Below are 18,855 nucleotides of genomic sequence, written 5' to 3'. Positions count from 1 at the left end.
TTTCAACGCAAAAAATAAATAACAAAGAGGTGTTGGTTCCAAATTGATCATAAATTATAAATATAATAGAAGCAAACAAACTATAATGACTGGATTGATTGTCCAACCCTGGAGTTGGAAACCCATGTAAACATGAGTAAAATTACTTTTTAAATTGTAATTATTAAAGTATTTTTTTTATTTTTCATTAATTATTGAAATTTTATTTTGATGCTAATGTTTAAACAATGGACCATCAAGAATGTATTAAAACTCCTATTCTTTACGCTGCAAATTCAGCCAAACATTGGATTACAGAAAACAGTGCAATCCCATTAATTTTGTCCAATCCTATACCGCCTATTATATGCGCGGGACTAGTTTGTAATTAAATTTAAGGTTTATTTATTTATTTTTAAGATTGTGGACAATAATTATGGTGAAAGAGTTGAAAATAGGGGGAAGACTTACACATAGAGATGGGCGTCTGTCCTGGCCCTGCAGGGATCTGTCCCGACTCGGCCTAAATGGGCTTGGGAATCCCTGAAAAAAGGGGGATAGGGGGCCAAGGATGGTCCTTGGTAAGATCCCTGCATCTGGGGACGGGCCGGGGACCTGTGGAGCCCCACTCGCCCCGCTTTTTTAAGAATTTTTTGTTTCCTTTACGAGACTGTATATAAAGTTAAAGTTTAAATCATGATTTTAAGTAATGTATCTAAATTTATGATATTTATTTTTATAATATTTTCTAATGTCTGTATTAAATTTATAGAAAAATAATTTAAACGAGGGAGTCTAATAATTAAATATATGTATTATTACTTTGTGAATTTCACAAAATAATGATACATGGGACATGACCCAAAAATAAATTTAAAATGCAACCTGAATGATGTTTATATTATTACAATGCAGCCTGAAGGATGTTTATATTTTATTGCTTTGAAATCCATGAGCATGTTACAATTTTTCCCAAGAAATTATTGTTATTCACTATATTCAATTATTCATATCAATTTTCAGCAAAATTTTCTTTCAAGTATTTATTTTATGAATTTTAGGAGATGAGACTATTTTAGTGAAACATTACAATGCGTCAATGCCTCAGCAACATAAAGCATCAGAATGTAGAATCTGAATTTCTCTATTTAATACTACATAGAAACGTGTTGCTAACTTAGTAACAATTAATTTAGTTTATGGTAGTAGTTATGTATTGCTTTTTAAATCTTAATTTAAATTTTACAAGAAATTGTTAGACTTTATATTTTCTTACCTTAAATTATGCATTTTTAATGAATTAAATACTGAAATTAAACAGTCAAATTGTCAAATATAATATCTATCAATGTGCTATTTTTCACAATTAAAATAATTAAATATTATTGTTATGGAAAGTTTTGATTTACACGGTGCAAAAATCCCCGTTTAGCGGATAAATCCCTGTGGGGAGAAATTCCCCGTGAAGCCCCGTTCATCGGGCCGGCCTGGGACAGGGATGGGAGGGATTTTGTCCCCACGGGCTGGGGATGGTCATGAGAAAAATCCCTGCCCGCGAGGACGGTCAGCCCACGCCCATCCCTACTTACACATACCCAAAATTTGCTGTAAAGACAAAGTGATACTCAAAAGGTTTGGAAATAACAAACACTCACTTTCTGTCATGTTCTGTTAGGAATTTCCATCGACTAAAAGACAAAAATAGTGAAAAGACTTGAATACCCACCGATCTCCATTCCCAACGCGCATCAGCAAGGGCTAGTGCCACTGTTTATCATCGAACTTCACAGCAAAATGCTAATTTTAGTCAAAAAATCGATCGATGATGCAAGAGGGTTGTGCAAATAGGGTTGGGGTGAGAATGAAATTACTTATATTGTCTTTTAACAAAGAGAAATCTCTAACAAAATATGATAGAAAGTATCTATTTGTTATTTTTAAACCTTTTGGATATCAATATGTCTTTATGTCAAACTTTGGGTTGGTGGAAATCGTCCGGCCGTTAAAAATATTGCAGTTGCGTACAAAGATATAATTGCTGTCAAGCATCGTTCCGTAACTCTCGCCTTTGATATTTTTATTAACAATTTCTTTAATACATAAAATTTTCCTTTTTATAAGAGTCAACTGGAATACTTAACTCTAAATTCCAAACTTTTGATTGGATGTCTGGGAGGATTTGAACAGAAAAATTAAATAAAAGAAATTGAAGAGATAAGGTTATGAATTTAAGTAGTGCCTGAGGGAGGGGGAGTTAATTTTGGCCTATCCAAAAGCAGATTATTATTGTTTTGCTTAACAAACTTGTAATTACGTTTCTCTTATTGTATGTGGAAATTTGTTTACCAATGACTTTGTCGTAATTAGATAACAAAGATGAGTGATCAACTTGTGTTTAGACAGGTTGAATTTGGGTTATCCTAAACACGTGTTTGACTTAAATCTTATACATTAACCAATAGATTCACGGACGTAGTCAAGATTTTTAGTGAGTGAGTGTGTTTAAAACATTTAAATTAATAAAATTATAATAAAATTTTGTAAGATGAACATGAATTTAAGTGTGGTTAAAATTGTAAATTCTATAAAATATAAAGACTTTTTTTATTTTTTTTTTAAAATTGGGCGGATTCAATTGAACCCGTGCCTGAATGAATTACGTTTATATTTTGATGGAATACCAAAGTATAAGTGTATTTAACATTTCAAAACTTGTCATGAATCTCTTCTTAGAAATACATTGCTTTACTCTTGTAAGAGAAGCTCAATTTCGCTTTGACACAACCAATAATGTTTTAATAAAATGAGTTATATTTTGATGAGTTTTCCTCTATAAAATTTTGCGCCAACCTTCAACGTCAAAGAGGAAGAGTTTCTTGAATTGGGCCTAATGGGTAGCCCATTTATTAATAGAACACGTGATAAATAGTGCACAATTAAACTCCGGCCCTCTTTATGTATATATATATGAAAGAATAAAAACACTTCTCCTAGCAACAAAATAAGCACGTTAAATGAAACCAACTTTATTTATTTTCATATGGATCTGTCTACAAAAGCCGAAACGTTTTCTTCTTCATAGCATGAATCTACACTAATGAGTTTGCCAAAGTTAATAATTAATTTAGTTTGATGGGAATAAAAGCTCGTCTACAATTTACTTGAATAGTAATGGTAAGAGTAATTGAAACTTTTTCTCACCTAAATAATGGTTTTATGATTTTTTTTTCGTTTATAGACTTTTAAAATACAATTTTATTACTAAAATTTATATTTCGTTTTCAATTTTGACATCATTGCGTTCTTACACCATTACCATTCTCTTCCTCGATCATCACTCACAAAAAATCCTCAAACTCTATTTCTGTCGACCTTGCCAATTGTCGTCAATTAAGCGTTAGGGTTTGTATAGTTGTCCCTCCCAAGTTAAGTTTTGATTAATCATAACTACCAAAATCTAATATTCTACCACCAAATGATTTATCAGTTTTATTTTTTTAAAAACCCTAACAATCTATACCGAATTTGCTCTTTATTTATTATCAAAATATAAATTTAATAATAAAATAATATTTTTAAAAGTTGTGAATGAAAAAATGGCATTTTGGTGAGAAAAAATAGTTAACTAATTTTTAATTTTACATGCCTTCGTCAAATAGCACATGGCCTGTAAACGGCAGGCCAACTAAATAATTTATTTATTAAATAAATAAATAAAACTAGTTACATTTATTTAAAAAATGAAATGTGTAAAACGGCAGATGAATCGACATGATAAACACATGCTTATTTATTTAAAAAAAAAAAAAAAAGAGTACAGGTGGTGTTTAAAAGCTTCTCCCACTAAGTTGTACCTAAAGGCCAAAATCCTCGTCCTCTCTCTCCCTCTCTCTATCTTTCTGTCACTCTTCTATTTGCAAACACAACCTTGACCCTAGGGTTTCCTTTACATCTTCTGTCGCTCGATTCAGGTTTTCTTTTTCTATCATTTTGTTTCACTTTTGAATTGTTATTCTACAACAATTGTTTCTTGGGATTTGGTGGTTTTTGTTTCTTCAACTTTGTATAATTTTCACAAACCTTGTTTATGTGGAGGTTTTGATCTTCTTTGGATCCCGTTTATTTATTAATTTTTACTAGTTCTATTAATATTCACTGTTTCTGTGTACAAGCTTTTCTGGGTTTGCTCGTTTTTGACGTTAAAGTTTTGGGTTTGCTTAATTTCTGTGATTTTTTAGCTTGCATGCATGATTGGGTGATTTGCAGATCTGGGGTTTATAGTTTGATTGTTGAGAAATGAGAAAGGGAAAACTGATGGATTAAGGCCTCTTTTTGCTTTGACTTTGTTAAAATGGTTTACATTTTATCTCAGCTGAGCTATGTAGTTGTATTAGGTTCGCTTGAATGGAGAGGTTTACATCCTGTGGTCTTGGATGATGGAAAATTTGAGGCGTGGTACTTTAATTTCAGTTTTGATTAGTGTCTTTGCAAACAAAGAGAGTCGTTGGATGGATCTCTGATCTTATGCAGATGGTTAAATGAAACTGCTCCTATATATGCGCAGGATACTGTGTATATTCCTAGCGTTTTGTGCTTGGTTTTTTGATCTTTTATCCTCTTTTATGTAAATTGTGGTTGAAGTCTAAGAAAGTTTCTTAGTGATGTTAATATGGTTATTTGGATTTCCTAAATCTTGTATGATTTGGAAATTAATTACATATACTACCAATTAGATTCTTTTATATAACTCAGTGATAAACTTTAAATTGGACATCTAGTATTCTTGCTTTGATGCAAATTAATTCGCGATAATGTTAAATGTGTAATCTAGTATTCTTGATGAAATGCATTTATTTAGACATCAATAGACTGAATTGGATTGGTCATTGGAGCTCTTTATCTGTATGTCAGTGAATTTTATTTCAATCTTCTTCTTTTTTTTTTTTTTCATATGGCAATGCTGGTGGAATCAAATTTTACTTTCTTTATTGTTTCCCTTAATAAAATTACTTTTATGCAGGCTTTTTATGATGATCATCTCATCATGATGGGATCAATGGTATGAGGTATAGTATGCAGGATTGAAAAAGGTTATGCTAAACCCACGTTGATATACATCTATCCACAGTATGGAAGATGATAATGGTCTTGAGCTGAGTTTGGGTTTATCCTTTGGTGGATCAGCTGTTAAATCCAAAGGTAAAAGTGGTGGCTCTTTGGATGCTAAAACAGAAGAAGATGATAGAGGCAACAAAATAGATGATTTTAAAAATTTCCTGAATGGCGGCAACCAGAAACTGGACTCTGGTACTGGATCTCAGAGAAGTGATTCTGTGAAACCTCAAGAAAATTTCTTTAATGATCTTTGCAAGGCCAGTGCTGATGCCGATCCTTCTATGAACTTGAACGGCAGAGGGCTCTGGGTTACAAACAGCAGACCTGAAATTGAGGAAGCAAAACGACCAGAGGCAAGTAACAAACGGAAAATGTTGTTTGATGACATGAACAATCAAAAAAAGCATGAGAGAGAAGCTCACCCTGCTGATTTACATGACAAAACAAAAACATCCTATATTTCCATAACAACTGAGGAAGGCTCGACTGCTGAAAATGAAGATGTGGCCGAGTCTGAAGTTGAGGGCTCAACATCAAGGCTGGTTTCTCACCATGATGATGGTTCCAAACAATACAGTGGAGTTGCCGGTGCTTCTGAGGTTTCGAAGGACGTCCGTGGGTTTTCTAATTCAAACATTGTGAATCTACAAGGACAAAAGAGGTTTAACAGTTCATCAGAAAATGAATTTAAGCTTGGAAACATGACCTACGGCGCTCCATTCTCAGTCCAATCACTAAACATCATGAATATTCCATACACAATATCTATGAAAGATTCTAACTCTTCTGGTGTACCTGGCTCATCTGGCCATCCACTACCTGGCATGATACAGAAGATGCCTACTACAAATAATGATCGTCAAGGAGCCCAGTCTGTGAATCCTGGAAACTTCCCAGTTATGTTTGGGTACTCACCTGTCCAACTGCCAATGTTTGATAAAGATAACTCCTGGGGGTCGGTTTCTCAATCTCAGCAGCTTCACCCTTCCTATGCTGGCAGAGGTCCGCCTAACTCAGATAAGCAGAACGATGGATTAAAGATATCTCAAGGTCTGGTAGTTCACTTCTTTATGCTTCTTTATTAAAGAATGGAGAAGAAATGGTTAGGATATTCTCTAGGAGGTATGCTGGTAAAATATGCTCTAACATCCCTTTTCCATTCCAGTGACACTATTCAAAGGGCTCTTACCATTCTTGACATCAAAGTGCATTTGGACAGAACATTGATCTTAGCTGATATACTCTTTGCCTATTGACACATTGTTGCCCTACCTAGGAAGAAAATTGATTATCTGAATTCAAATATGTTGTCAAAACCATTTGAAGCCGAATTGTACTTAATTATTTACTTTTAATGTTCGTCATGTTTTAACTGGTGAAAGGATAATAGAATACTCCAAAGGACCTGGGCAAAATATTGTTTTAACTATTTTTCTTTTGAGGCTATGCCCACCTTTTGTCATTACAAATTTGAAAATTCTACCACTGTTTGCTGGTGCTGCTTTTGTTGTTTTTTTTCTCCTGGAAAGAATGGCGTTTTCTCTTGCTATTTTAATTACAAGATTTATTATTGAAAGAATTTCTGTTCTTTATCCTGCTATGTTGATGTAGCTGCCATGCAATTTGATGGGAGGACTATAGAATGGGCCAAAGGTGAAGGGAAACAGCATGGCACAGAAGAAGGTTCATCTACTCAGGCAGAAGAAGATGGTAAAGTAAGTGGCGTGAACAATAGGGCAAAAGATGCATCCGACCGTTCAACATTAGATGGTTTCACTCTTGATTTATCAGCTATAAAGCCAGGTATTGAAGCAGAGCTGAAATTTGGGGGATGTGGTTCTTACCCAAATTTACCATGGGTATCAACCAAGGGTTCTGGCCCAAATGGTAGGACAATTTCTGGTGTTACTTATAGGTACAGTGCAAACCAAATCAGGATTGTTTGTGCTTGTCATGGTTGCCACATGTCCCCTGAGGAGTTTGTTCGGCATGCCAATGACGAGAATAGTAATCCAGAGGGTGGTTCTGGATTGTTGACATTTTCAAGTTCAAATCCTGCTGCCTCCGCTCAGAGCTGAAATGTACTTTGTTGAGACTGATATTAATTAGAGGAATACTAGCCTTACAAAGATGCATACAAAGAGGGGCATACAAAGATAAATCATACTCTTGAAAGAAGGGAAAAAGCGCCAGAGAGAGACAATCATGAAGATTAAGGGTAGGATTTGTCTTTGTATGCCCCTTTTTGTATGCATCTTTGTAAGACTAGCATTTCTCTATTAATTAACATGTGAACAAAGAATATTGGCTATAGCTTTGTAACTAATGAGATTCTTCCTTCCTTTTCTTGCTACGCCTGTTTATGGGTCTTATCACTTATCCAAACCAGAAGAGCCAATACCGCGGGTTTATGTAATAATCTTTATCACTATTTCTTTGTGTAATAGTAATGTCAAGCATTTCAGTTCTACAGCAGTTGCATTTTTGAAAGGAAACTGTGTTACATGAAACATCACATAGAATAAGGGAAAATGTCACAATTTCTGTTATGGTATAAATGAGTGAAACTTGAATCACGCAGGCCAATTTCATCTTGTGGCAGATTATGGGAATATTGAGTAACCATGCTACAAAATAGTGTTGTGGAAGTTTTTTTACTTTATTAATTAAGTTTCATTTACGTCATTTATTTGAATACTGTACATCAAAAATTCTTTATTTCCTTCAAGTCAAGCTGCCATGCCATGGATTGGATTGGATGTCAATAATAGAGTAATGCTTTATTTACAGAGTCGAGGTCTCGAATTTGGATTATTATCATGAGCAATTGCAGGAAATAAAAAAATTTATAACAATTCCACAATCAATCTTAATAAGGCACATTTAAAAAAATTATAAAAATGTAGTAATTTTATTATCTGAAATAATTTAAAACTGAGCTCATATTCATAAGGATATGAAATATAGGTAATCACACGCTTTCTAAATGCAAATTCTCCTGAGTCCTGATGTGGTTATTGATTTGTCCAATGTTGTATACACAATGACATTATTCTTTAGATTGGGCTTCTGGTACACACATGCTTGAAGAAATTTTCTTTCCTCATCTATTTTGAAATCCATATATCTACATAATTATGAAGCACTTGTTATTTGAACATCACTTAGGATTTTGCTATAAGTGTCAACATGTTATTGGTTTAGACTATAATTACTGTACGTGTGAACATGTTATTAGTCTAGGCTATTTGGTATAACTACAAGCATTCAATGCTTTGTAGAAACACTTCACATTTACATTAAATGTTTTGATGGTTATATGTTTGTTTAATGTTTAATTGGATAAATATAAACACTTTACATTCATATTTATTGTTTTATGTTTCATTGTTTTTGATGAATTTAGTTTGATTCATTGATTTTGTCTAATTGAATGTGAAGGAGCACATCTATATTATTTGTGAAAGGGTATAAATGCATGAATAGATGTGAAATGTGAAGGGGGCTTTAATATTATTTGTGAAATGATATAAATGCATGAATAAATGTGAATATTAATGGATTGATAAAGTATATTATTGATTTTCGTGAATATGAAAAGATACCTTGTATACTGTATTCATTATTTTGAATTATATATATATTAACATTTTGTTACATGATTTATTTGAAGAAAGAGAGGTAATCAATTTTTAATTTTTATTTGTGATTGTTTTCTTTTGGTTTTTCCAGTTTATTGTTAAATTTTTTATTTTGATTTCATGTAGTTATATACTTTTGGTTGGAATATAATATTTGTTGTCATAGTTGAAAATTACATGCTGTTGAAGGTAATGTATTCATTTGACTACGCTTCTTTAATTGCTTGGAGTTTATTCTGTATTGTTATATTCTAGTTCAATTGCTTATCATGTTTGTCATATAGTTTTTTTTTTTTTTTAAATAAAGGGTATGTAAGTTATTGTATGGTTTTGACTATTTCATTGTTTTAGTCCAAATGGTGAATTGTACATCCTCCTACAGAATCGTCAGATCAATTTGTCGAACCAGTAATTTTGTTCTTCGATTATAAAAAGTTATAAGAAGACATAGGCGGACCATTCTGAACAATTTATTTGTCAACTGTTGTACTGAAAAAATCTATGTGCCGAGCAATTATGATCAATGGTTTTGTTGGCGAATAATTATGATCAGTGGTTTTGTTGCTATTTGCTGATGTCTGTGCCAAACCATTTTTATCATAATGTTATTGATGATTGTACTCTATAATTGTAGTCACTTGCCGAACTATTCTGTTTAATTGTAAGAGTCGAGATGCAAAGCTATTTAGATTGTACAATACAATTACAATAGACCATTTGTTGAACATTATCCATTAACAATTGTAATACTGTAATGTCCATTTTACTTAATACTACATTAAAAGTTTATTTCATGATGTTCATCTTAATTGCTGCAAGCAAGTTGCTGAACAAAATATGATCAATAAACATATCAAAGGAAGATTTTACTATAGAATTACAAGAGACCAGATGTTGAACCATTATTCATTGAACTATAGAATTGTAACAGTCAATAGTAAATTGGAGATAACTTGCTTAATAAAAATCCATTTGACAAATGGTTTGAATATTTGGAAACTAGACAGATAGGAATTTAATTTGATATATTATACGCTGAATTTGGATAACTGTAGACCCATTGCCGAACCATTCATTTTATCATCACACACATTTCGGTTTTCCCTGTTTCTCGATTTCCACTGAATAGTCAATAGTAAATCTTCTATAACTTGCTTAATAAATATCCATTGATGAATGGTATAAATATTTGAAAACTAGATAGCCAAGGATTTATTTGATATATTATATGCTGAATTTGGATAATTGTAGACCCACTGCCGAACCATTCATTTTATTATTACACATATTTGGGTTTCCCCCGTTTCTCGGTTTCTACTGAATAGCCAATAGTAAAATGATAATAACTTGCTCAATAAAACTTCAACTGACGAACGGTTTGAATATTTGAAAACTAGATAGACAAGAATTTAATTTGATATATTATACACTGAATTTTGATAATTGTAGATACATTGTTGAACCATTCATTTTATCATCACACACATTTCAGTTTCCTCCATTTTTCGGTTTTTACTGAACAGTCAGTAGTAAATTGGTAATAACTTTCTCAATAAAACTCCAATTGACAAACGGTTTGAATATTTGGAAACTAGATAGATAAGGATTTAATTTAATCTGTAAACGTTGAATTTTGGAAACTGTAGACCCATTACTAAACCGTTCATTTTATTATCACACACATTTTGGTTTCCCCTATTTCTCGGTTTCTACTGAACAATTAGAAGTAAATTGACCATAGCTTGCTCAATAAAAATTCACTTGATGAACGGTTTGAATATTTGGAAACTAGACAGCCAGAACTTTAATTTGATATATATTATATGCTGATTTTGGATAACTGTAGACCCATGGCTAAACCATTCATTTTATCATCATACATATTACGGTTTTCCCTGTTTCTCTGTTTTGACTAAATAGTTAGTTGTAAATTTGCTATAACTTGCTCAACAAAGATCCAATTAATGAACGGTTTGAATATTTGGAAACTAGACAGACAACGTTTAAATTTGATATATTATACGCTGAATTTGGATCCCTGTCGAACCATTCATTTTATCATCACACACATGTGGGTTTCCCCTGTTTCTCGGTTTCTATTAAGCAGTCAATAGTAAATTGGTCATAACTTTCTCAATAAAAATCTAATTGATGAACGGTTTGAATCTTTGAAAACTAGACAGACAAGGCTTTATTTTGTTATATTATACGGTGAATTTAGATAACTGTAGACCCATTGGCAAACCATTAATTTTATCATCACATACATTTTAGTTTTCTCTGTTTCTCAATTTTTACTGAACAGTCAGTAGTAAATTGACCATAACTTGTTCAATAAAAATTCAATTGATGAACGATTTCTATATTTAGAAATTAGATAGATAGAGCTTTAATTTGATATGTTTTACACTGAATTTGGATAACCATAGACTCACACCTGAACCATTTATTTTATCATCACACGCATTTTGGTTTTCCCTATTTCTCAGTTTCCATTGAACAGTCAATAGTAAATTTGTTATAACTTGCTCAATAAAGATCCAGTTGATGAACGGTTTAAATATTTGAAAACTAGACAGATAACGTTTTAATTTGATATATTATACGTTGAATTGAGATAACTTTAGACTCCCTGCCGAACCATTCATTTTATCATCACACATATTTCGGTTTCCATTAAGCAGTCAGTAGTAAATTGGCCATAACTTTCTCAATAAAAAACCAATTATGAATGATTTAAATAGTTGAAAACTAGACAGACAGGACTTTAATTTGATATATTTGTGTTAAATTTAGATGACTATAGACCCATTGGCAAACAATTTATTTTATCATCACACACATTTTGATTTCCCATGTTTCTCAGTTTCCACTGAACAGTCAGTAGTAAATTGACCATAACTTGCTCAATAAAAATTCAATTGATAAACGGTTTGAATATTTTAAAACTAGATAGACAATGCTTTAATTTGATATATTATACGCTGAATTTGGATAATTGTAGACCCACTATCAAACCATTCATTTTATCATCACACACATTTTGCTTTGATCGTTTCTCAGTTTCCACTAAACAATCAGTAGTAAATTTGCTATAACTTACTCAATAAAGATCCAACTGAAGAACGGTTTGAATTTTTAAAAACTAGACAGACAGAGATTTAATTTGATATATCATACACTAAATTTGGATAACTGTAGACCTACTATCAAACCATTCATGTATCATCACACACATTTTTGTTTCTCCCGTTTCTCGATTTCCACTGAACAATTAGTAGTAAATCTGCTGTAACTTGCTCAATAAAAATCCAATTGATGAATGATTTCAATATTTGAAAACTAGACATATAGCGTTTTAATTTGATATATTATACACTAAATTTGGATAACTGTAGACCCACTATCGAACCATTTATTTTATCATCACACATATTTTGGTTTCCCCCGTTTCTCGGTTTCTATTAAACAATCAGTAGTAAATTTGCTATAACTTTCTCAATAAAGATTCAATTGATGAACTGTTTAAATATTTGAAAACTAGATAGACAGGACTTTAATTTGATATATTATACGCTGAATTTGGATAACTGCAGACCCATTTCCGAACCATTCATTTTATCATTACTGACATTTCAGTTTTCACTGAACAATCAGTAGTAAATTGACCATAACTTGCTCAATAAAAATCTAATTGAGAACATTTTGAATCTTTGGAAACTAGACAGAAGGGATTTAATTTGATATATTATACATTGAATTTGTATAAGTGCAGACCCATTTCCGAACCATTTATTTTATCACTATTGACATTTTGATTTCCACTTAACAATCAGTAGTAAATTGACTATAACTTACTCAATAAAAATCCAATTGACAAATAGTTTGAATCTTTGGAAACTAGACAAATAGGACTTTAATTTGATATATTATACGCTGAATTCGGATGATTATAGACCTATTTCCAAATCATTCATTTTATCATCATACACAATTTTGTTTCCTCAGTTTCTCAGTTTTCACTAAACAGTTAGAAGTAAATCTACTACAACTTGCTTAGTAAAAATCCAGTTGGGGAACGGTTTGAATAATTGAATACTAAATAGATAGGGCTTTAATTTGATATATTATACAATGAATTTGGATAATTGTAGACCCCCTGTCAAACCATTCATTTTATCATCACACACATTTTGGTTTTCTTTGTTTCTCGGGTCTCGCTGAATAGTTAGTGGTAAATAGGTCATAACTTACTCAATAAAAATCCAATTGATAAGAGGTTTAAATAGTTGAAAACTAGACAGACAGAGCTTTAATTTGATATATTATATGTTGAATTTGGATAATTGTAGACCCGCAGTCGAACTATTCATTTTATCATCACAAACAATTTAGTTTTCCCTTGTTTCTCAATTTTCATTGAACAGTTAGTAATAAATGAGTCATAACTTGCTCAATAGAAATTTAATTGATGAGTGGTTTGAATCGTTGAAAACTTGAGAGACATGACTTTAATTTGATATATTACATGATAAATTTGGATAACTGTAGACCTTTTCAATTGTGGTTGAACCACACTTGAAAGAAATGACAAGTTATTTAAAACAATGTATGAAATGACATCATTTTAAAATGTTAAGACATTTTGACACTAAAAAGCGACCCACACAATAAAATCATAATGTAAAACTATATACATCTTCAATTTGATAGACCTATACAATGTATGTACTTCAATAGTAGATATCAACCAATTGAAACATCCAATTATTTAAATAAATGTGGTGTCAAAACCAATATCATAAGCAACGTGCACAACGCGCGAGACTTTGCACTAGTTAAATAAAAAAAGAAAACAATTCTTGCTCATTTGAGGGAGCTAGAAACCTCAAAGTTTCAATAGAACCTTTATGCAAATAATCATGATCCCATTCCAATAGTAATCTAGGAAATATATAACAACTTACAACCATACTTTACTATTGAATAGTAAAACACATAACAACTTAAACAAACCAAAAAAAAAGTTCAACACCAGATAAAAAATTCTAAATACGTGGATGACTTATAAAACTAAAATAAAACTTATCAATATCCTAATCTAATATATTTAAACTATTGAGATAAACTCAATATTAATTAACTAATAAATCTATAAAAACATTAAAATATAATTTAGTTAACATTTACCCATGGGCACTATCAGAGTATCAGCGTCGTGCCATGTAATTGAGTCTCCTTTAATGGTTATAAATTGGGAAAAAGAGTTTCTCTTAGAAATGGGTCCTACCAAGTGTCCTGGAGTTTATTTTAGTATTCCCAACTGTAAAGAAAAAGGTTAAAATTGACTGAACAAGATTCACTGTCAACAAATTTTAATTGTTGTAAAATTTTGACGAATTTCAGAACCCATGATAAACTCTCAACGTACTTATTCAAATCTTAAGAAAACTCGTTTTTCTATCTTTTTTTTTTTTTTTTTTTTGGGTAACTGAACAGGATAGTTCAGTTTAGGTGTGCCTCAACAAATCTTAAAAGTCCATTAAACACCCTATAAACTTAAAAGATCAAATAAATTACAATATTATTATAATAAATGAACCTAAAATTTTAAGAAAAGAATAAACCTCCTTACCGTCAGACCAAGCCCTTAAGGGGTGTTTGGTTGGGGGTTATGTGGGATTACTAGAGTTATGTCATCTTATATTACTTGATTACCATGTTTGGTTATCAAGTAATATAAGATACCGGTAATCTTTAAATATCAATAGTGATTACTATTGGTAATATTGGAGGTAATCTGATTATCTCCATTTTCTTAGGTATTCTGAGATTACTAGGGTTATCTTTTTTTGTTACAATTTTATCCCTTATTAATAAAAATTTTGGACAATAATACCCCTACTTTAAAAAAAGAAACGGCCTAACGAAGCCTTCCAGAGCCTCCACAATTTTATTCTTTTTTTAGGGGCTCCGGCGATTTTCCGGCGTGGTTCGCGTGGCGGCAGGAGGTGGGGGTGATTTCGTCATAAATTAAAGTTTTTTTATAACGGGGGATTTTAGCTAAATCTGAATATTGGGGGTTAAAGAATTATTCAAATTAATAATAACAATATTTATATTATATAAAGAGGGCAATTTAGTAATTTAAATAACATACCCCCCAATTATTCACATAACCAAACGTATTAATATAATATACCCACCAACTAACCAAACATATTTTCTTAAAGATTCCAGTAATCTTCCAAGTAATCTATCTTTCCAGTAACCAATATTCCCAGTAATCTAACATTCCTGAACCAAACGCCCCCTATATATAAACTAAGATACCCAGGCCCAAGCCCGAACCCGCCAACATCGGTAAAGCCTACCCCTTTTGGGCCGGGCCGACCGGATACCCGGAACTGTCGGGCCCATTCCATCTCTACTACTATGTTCTTCCAGTACCAGTGGCTTTGCCATAGAAGATAATTTCCTCTATTGAACTTGCTTAGTTTCAGGGCAATAGGAAGTAAATGAAGCAGGTCATGATGAAACCAGGCCACCAACAGCAAGAAAATTCCATATCTGAGATGACAGAGTGACGCGAGGAAACATTGTGCTATTTAGCTGTGAAGAGAGATTTACACAGACCACCATACTTTGACCAGCTGATCTTGTCTCCAAAGGAAAGATCTCACTTGGAACTAACCAACCCAGAGGACCCAAGACCTACCATAGGCCACACAAATAAGCAGATGACCACTACAGGATGCGCCTACTGCTTTAGGGAGGCCTTTCCTTCTCCAAACTCCAGAGCCAAAACTATGGCCACAATTATCTGGCTCACACATCCACATTCAAGTAAGTATATGGGTTACCAATAGTAAACAAACATGATATATTAATATATATTGTTGAGGAGGATTACCATGTAGCAAATCATTTCAATTCCAGCTTCTATAAGAAAGCTCTCTGCCAAATTTATCCACAAAAACATGAAATAAGCGCAGCAACAACAAGAGCTACACCTGTTATGATGGATAATAGAGAGATGCCCCTGAACCAAAACCCAGACTCTGAAATATGACCGGAGCATAGAAGAGTATTGAATTCATGCCTGTTAACTGTTGAAAGCTGAATTGCCAAGGCCCCTATTCAATTGGGGCGATTCTTACGTTGAAGGAGATTCCTGAGGGTGCTTTACTGCTTGTGCTGCATTGCTGGCGTCAATAAGATCAGCGAATTCAGCATCAATTTGGGGGTACCTCTGATTTTCTCCAACACCTTCTTCCCTTCTTCTAGTTTGCCTTGTCTACGAGGCTGTTAGGAGTCTCGGGAGGCAAAGACCGCCAAAAAAATTATCGCTGCTGGTACTGTGGCTAAACCAAGGATAATCTCCAACCCCATGGATGAATTTTATTAGTACCATAATTTATTAAGTTTGCTACTAGATCCCTAAACATGTTGTTAATTGAAACAGTTGGTTAACTGTTCCTCGGATTTTTGCTGGTGAAATTTCTGAAAGATACAACGGAACTCCCTGTACCATTAACATTAATTAAAGAGTTAGGAGGTCATTAAATTAAATTCAGAAGATGAAATTTAAAATTTGTTTAATGATTGGTTGATGGTCTTACTTGATTGCCAAATCCAATGCCTACACCGAGTAAATTCGTCCACGATGAGCATCCAGATGTTGACTGCAATGCATTCAATATTCTCCTAAAAAGAAGTTCACTGCTCCAACCAGAATGCTACTTTCCTACCTTTGTTTCTGGTCACATGCGACGCTCCAACGTTGAGATAGACCCGCAAAGTTATAATGAAGATGTAAACAGTGTCAGAATCTGGTCATCGTATTACAATAATCTGTCTCTTGTAAATGTTCTTGCTTTCGTCGGTACACTTTGGGAAGAACACCTTCAAGAAATCATCCATGGAAGTCACTCCCCCTTTTCAAACCAAAACAAATTTTATTAATTTAATAATTAAATGAATGGTCAATGGTTGAGACTGCACGCCGTCCATTTTGGACTTTCAACTTTCAGAAGCATAATTGAATTGAAATTATCCACAAAACTCTAATGGCAATTTGACGATGAAGACGATAACAATATAAAAAGTTCATTATTGTGAACAATATTATAAAAAAATATTCACAACTCAACATCAGAAACACATAATACAGGTTTATAATCATCGGTCCTTCAAAAACACACCCACTAAATTTAATTTGCCAAAGATCTTGAACATAATTATATAGGAAATGACAGATCGGGAAACTCACCAGAAACACCAAGATCATACCCAAGGAGACCCTCCAGAGGCTGCAACAATGCAAGCAACTACGAAATAAGGAGTGGTCTTGTACTCATAAAGATGAGCCTCTTAAGGGTGCCCGCATCTGAAAATCCTCCTCCACCATTAGTTTCTTCTTCTGTTTAGTGCTTGGCTAGGGAAGAGAGTGTTTCATATATAAATATACTAAACAAGGCAACAGAGAGAACAGAAGCTGTGCGAGAAAAGCACTGAAAGAGAGACGACCAAGTCTTATTTAATTTCAAAACCCTTATCTCAATATCTGTTGTAATTTCTTTATTTCCAACTTGCTATTCATATACTATCAACAAGTTGACTTTGAGTGTGTTTTTTTTTCTTCTTTTTACGTCATCTTTTATTACATTAAATATAAATATAGTTTCAGAGGAGACGTGATATATTTCTCATAATTTTATAATATGGTATAATACGAAGTATTTTTCCTAATTAATCATATTCTAAAATATCTTATTATTAATACATTATTTATCATATCATCTTATATCTCCTTGTATATTGGGATTATAAGGTTTCAAATATTTAATATTCATCTTTAATTTCATAACAGTTCTCTTCCCTTGAAAACCTTGTATAATTTACCTAATTCTCTCCGTATTATTTATAGTACAGTTCAAACAATGTACTTTAACTCTATCTCTAAGTTTGGAGTTTGAGAGTGACCGAAGTTTTCGTTTGACTAGTCTAGTATTGCGGAGAAATTAACTCTTATCTCTAAGTTTGGAGAAATATGTGTCATTGTTTATTGACATTGAAAAATATATAAATATCCGGCTATGATCTATTTTTGTATTTATCTTCAATATCATAGGAAATAACTTTTATCCACTTAGGTAAGATTTTTTCAATGAAATCTTGTTGTCTAGTCACATGTTATACACGATAAAATTATAATAAAAAAAATTAAAAATTTGGATGTTTTAAAGTTTTGTGTTGTTCACTCAAGTTTTTGCTTTGATGAATTTTGGTATCATATATACGTATATTTTATTTTGCTAATGCATGAAAATAAGACATTATGGTATTATGATTTTTTATTAAAAAATCTCACATTATTGACTATAATATTTATATCCCATAATATTGGAGAGTAAATAAATATACTTCAAATCTTAGTGACCAAAGTAAAAACTTACATTAGTTTCTTGTGGTTATGTAATCGGCCAAAGTTATTAAATTATATTAAAAATATATCTTCAATTTCTCTGTACCTTTATTGTAACACAAGCAAACACAAAGATGAAGAAAACTTGATGTATGGCTAATATGATTTCACTTAAATTAAAATAATCCATTATAATCCCAAAACCTCTGATCCAGTCATTTTCACCAAATTGTACATAGAACGTTTTAATAACACATTAATGAAATAGGTAGTGGGATGTGTGTGATGGAAATAAGACATAATACAATGAGTACTTGTATAATTCTTGAAAGAAAAAACATTATGATGCCTATCATATAATTTTGGCCGAACGACATGTAGCTACCCATAGTTTGCGATAACGATAAGTTGATACCCAAAGGTTTAAAAATGACAATTATCACCTTCTGTTCAACTCTGTTAATAAAATCTGTTTAAAGAAGGTAATATAGTGATTTTATATCTATTAATTTTAAATTCATCAATAATCCCTGAACTTTTTTTATCATATTTTTTTTTCATTTTTCTCTTCTCTCTCTTATCTCTTCTTCATCTCCCCTTCTCTTTCTTTCTTTTTCTCTGCTTTTGACTCTTTTCCTCCTCCCTTCTCTTTTACTTTTTCTTATCCCTCTTTTCCCTTCTCTCTTCCTTCCT

General features: G+C 32.3%; 1 protein-coding gene and 1 pseudogene across 1 annotated transcript; one reads left to right on the top strand and one right to left on the bottom strand.

Moving 5' to 3' along the window:
- Nucleotides 1–3,810: 3,810 nt before the first annotated feature.
- On the top strand, nucleotides 3,811–7,564 carry LOC116108569 (ninja-family protein mc410-like). Its single transcript, XM_031394809.1, has 3 exons — nucleotides 3,811–3,950; nucleotides 5,000–6,144; nucleotides 6,706–7,564. Exons 2-3 carry the CDS (start codon nucleotides 5,109–5,111, stop codon nucleotides 7,170–7,172), a joined length of 1,503 nt encoding a protein of 500 aa, XP_031250669.1. The 5' UTR covers nucleotides 3,811–3,950; nucleotides 5,000–5,108; the 3' UTR covers nucleotides 7,173–7,564.
- A 7,699-nt stretch (nucleotides 7,565–15,263) lies between these two features.
- Nucleotides 15,264–18,551, bottom strand: LOC116108516 (annotated as a pseudogene).
- Between the last annotated feature and the right edge of the window lie 304 nt (nucleotides 18,552–18,855).

This window comes from Pistacia vera, unplaced genomic scaffold (assembly GCF_008641045.1).
Source record: "Pistacia vera cultivar Batoury unplaced genomic scaffold, PisVer_v2 Contig566, whole genome shotgun sequence".
NCBI classification, from domain to species: domain Eukaryota; kingdom Viridiplantae; phylum Streptophyta; class Magnoliopsida; order Sapindales; family Anacardiaceae; genus Pistacia; species Pistacia vera.
Note: the sequence above shows the minus strand (reverse complement) of the source record. Positions and strands in the feature narration are given on the sequence as shown.

Bases quoted from the DNA above. Each gene is read 5' to 3' on its own strand.
- LOC116108569 (XM_031394809.1), top strand. From the start codon at position 5,109: ATGGAAGATGATAATGGTCTTGAGCTGAGTTTGGGTTTATCCTTTGGT. The intron at 6,145-6,705 runs GTCTGGTAGTTC...ATGTTGATGTAG, and splicing joins TGGATTAAAGATATCTCAAG to CTGCCATGCAATTTGATGGG.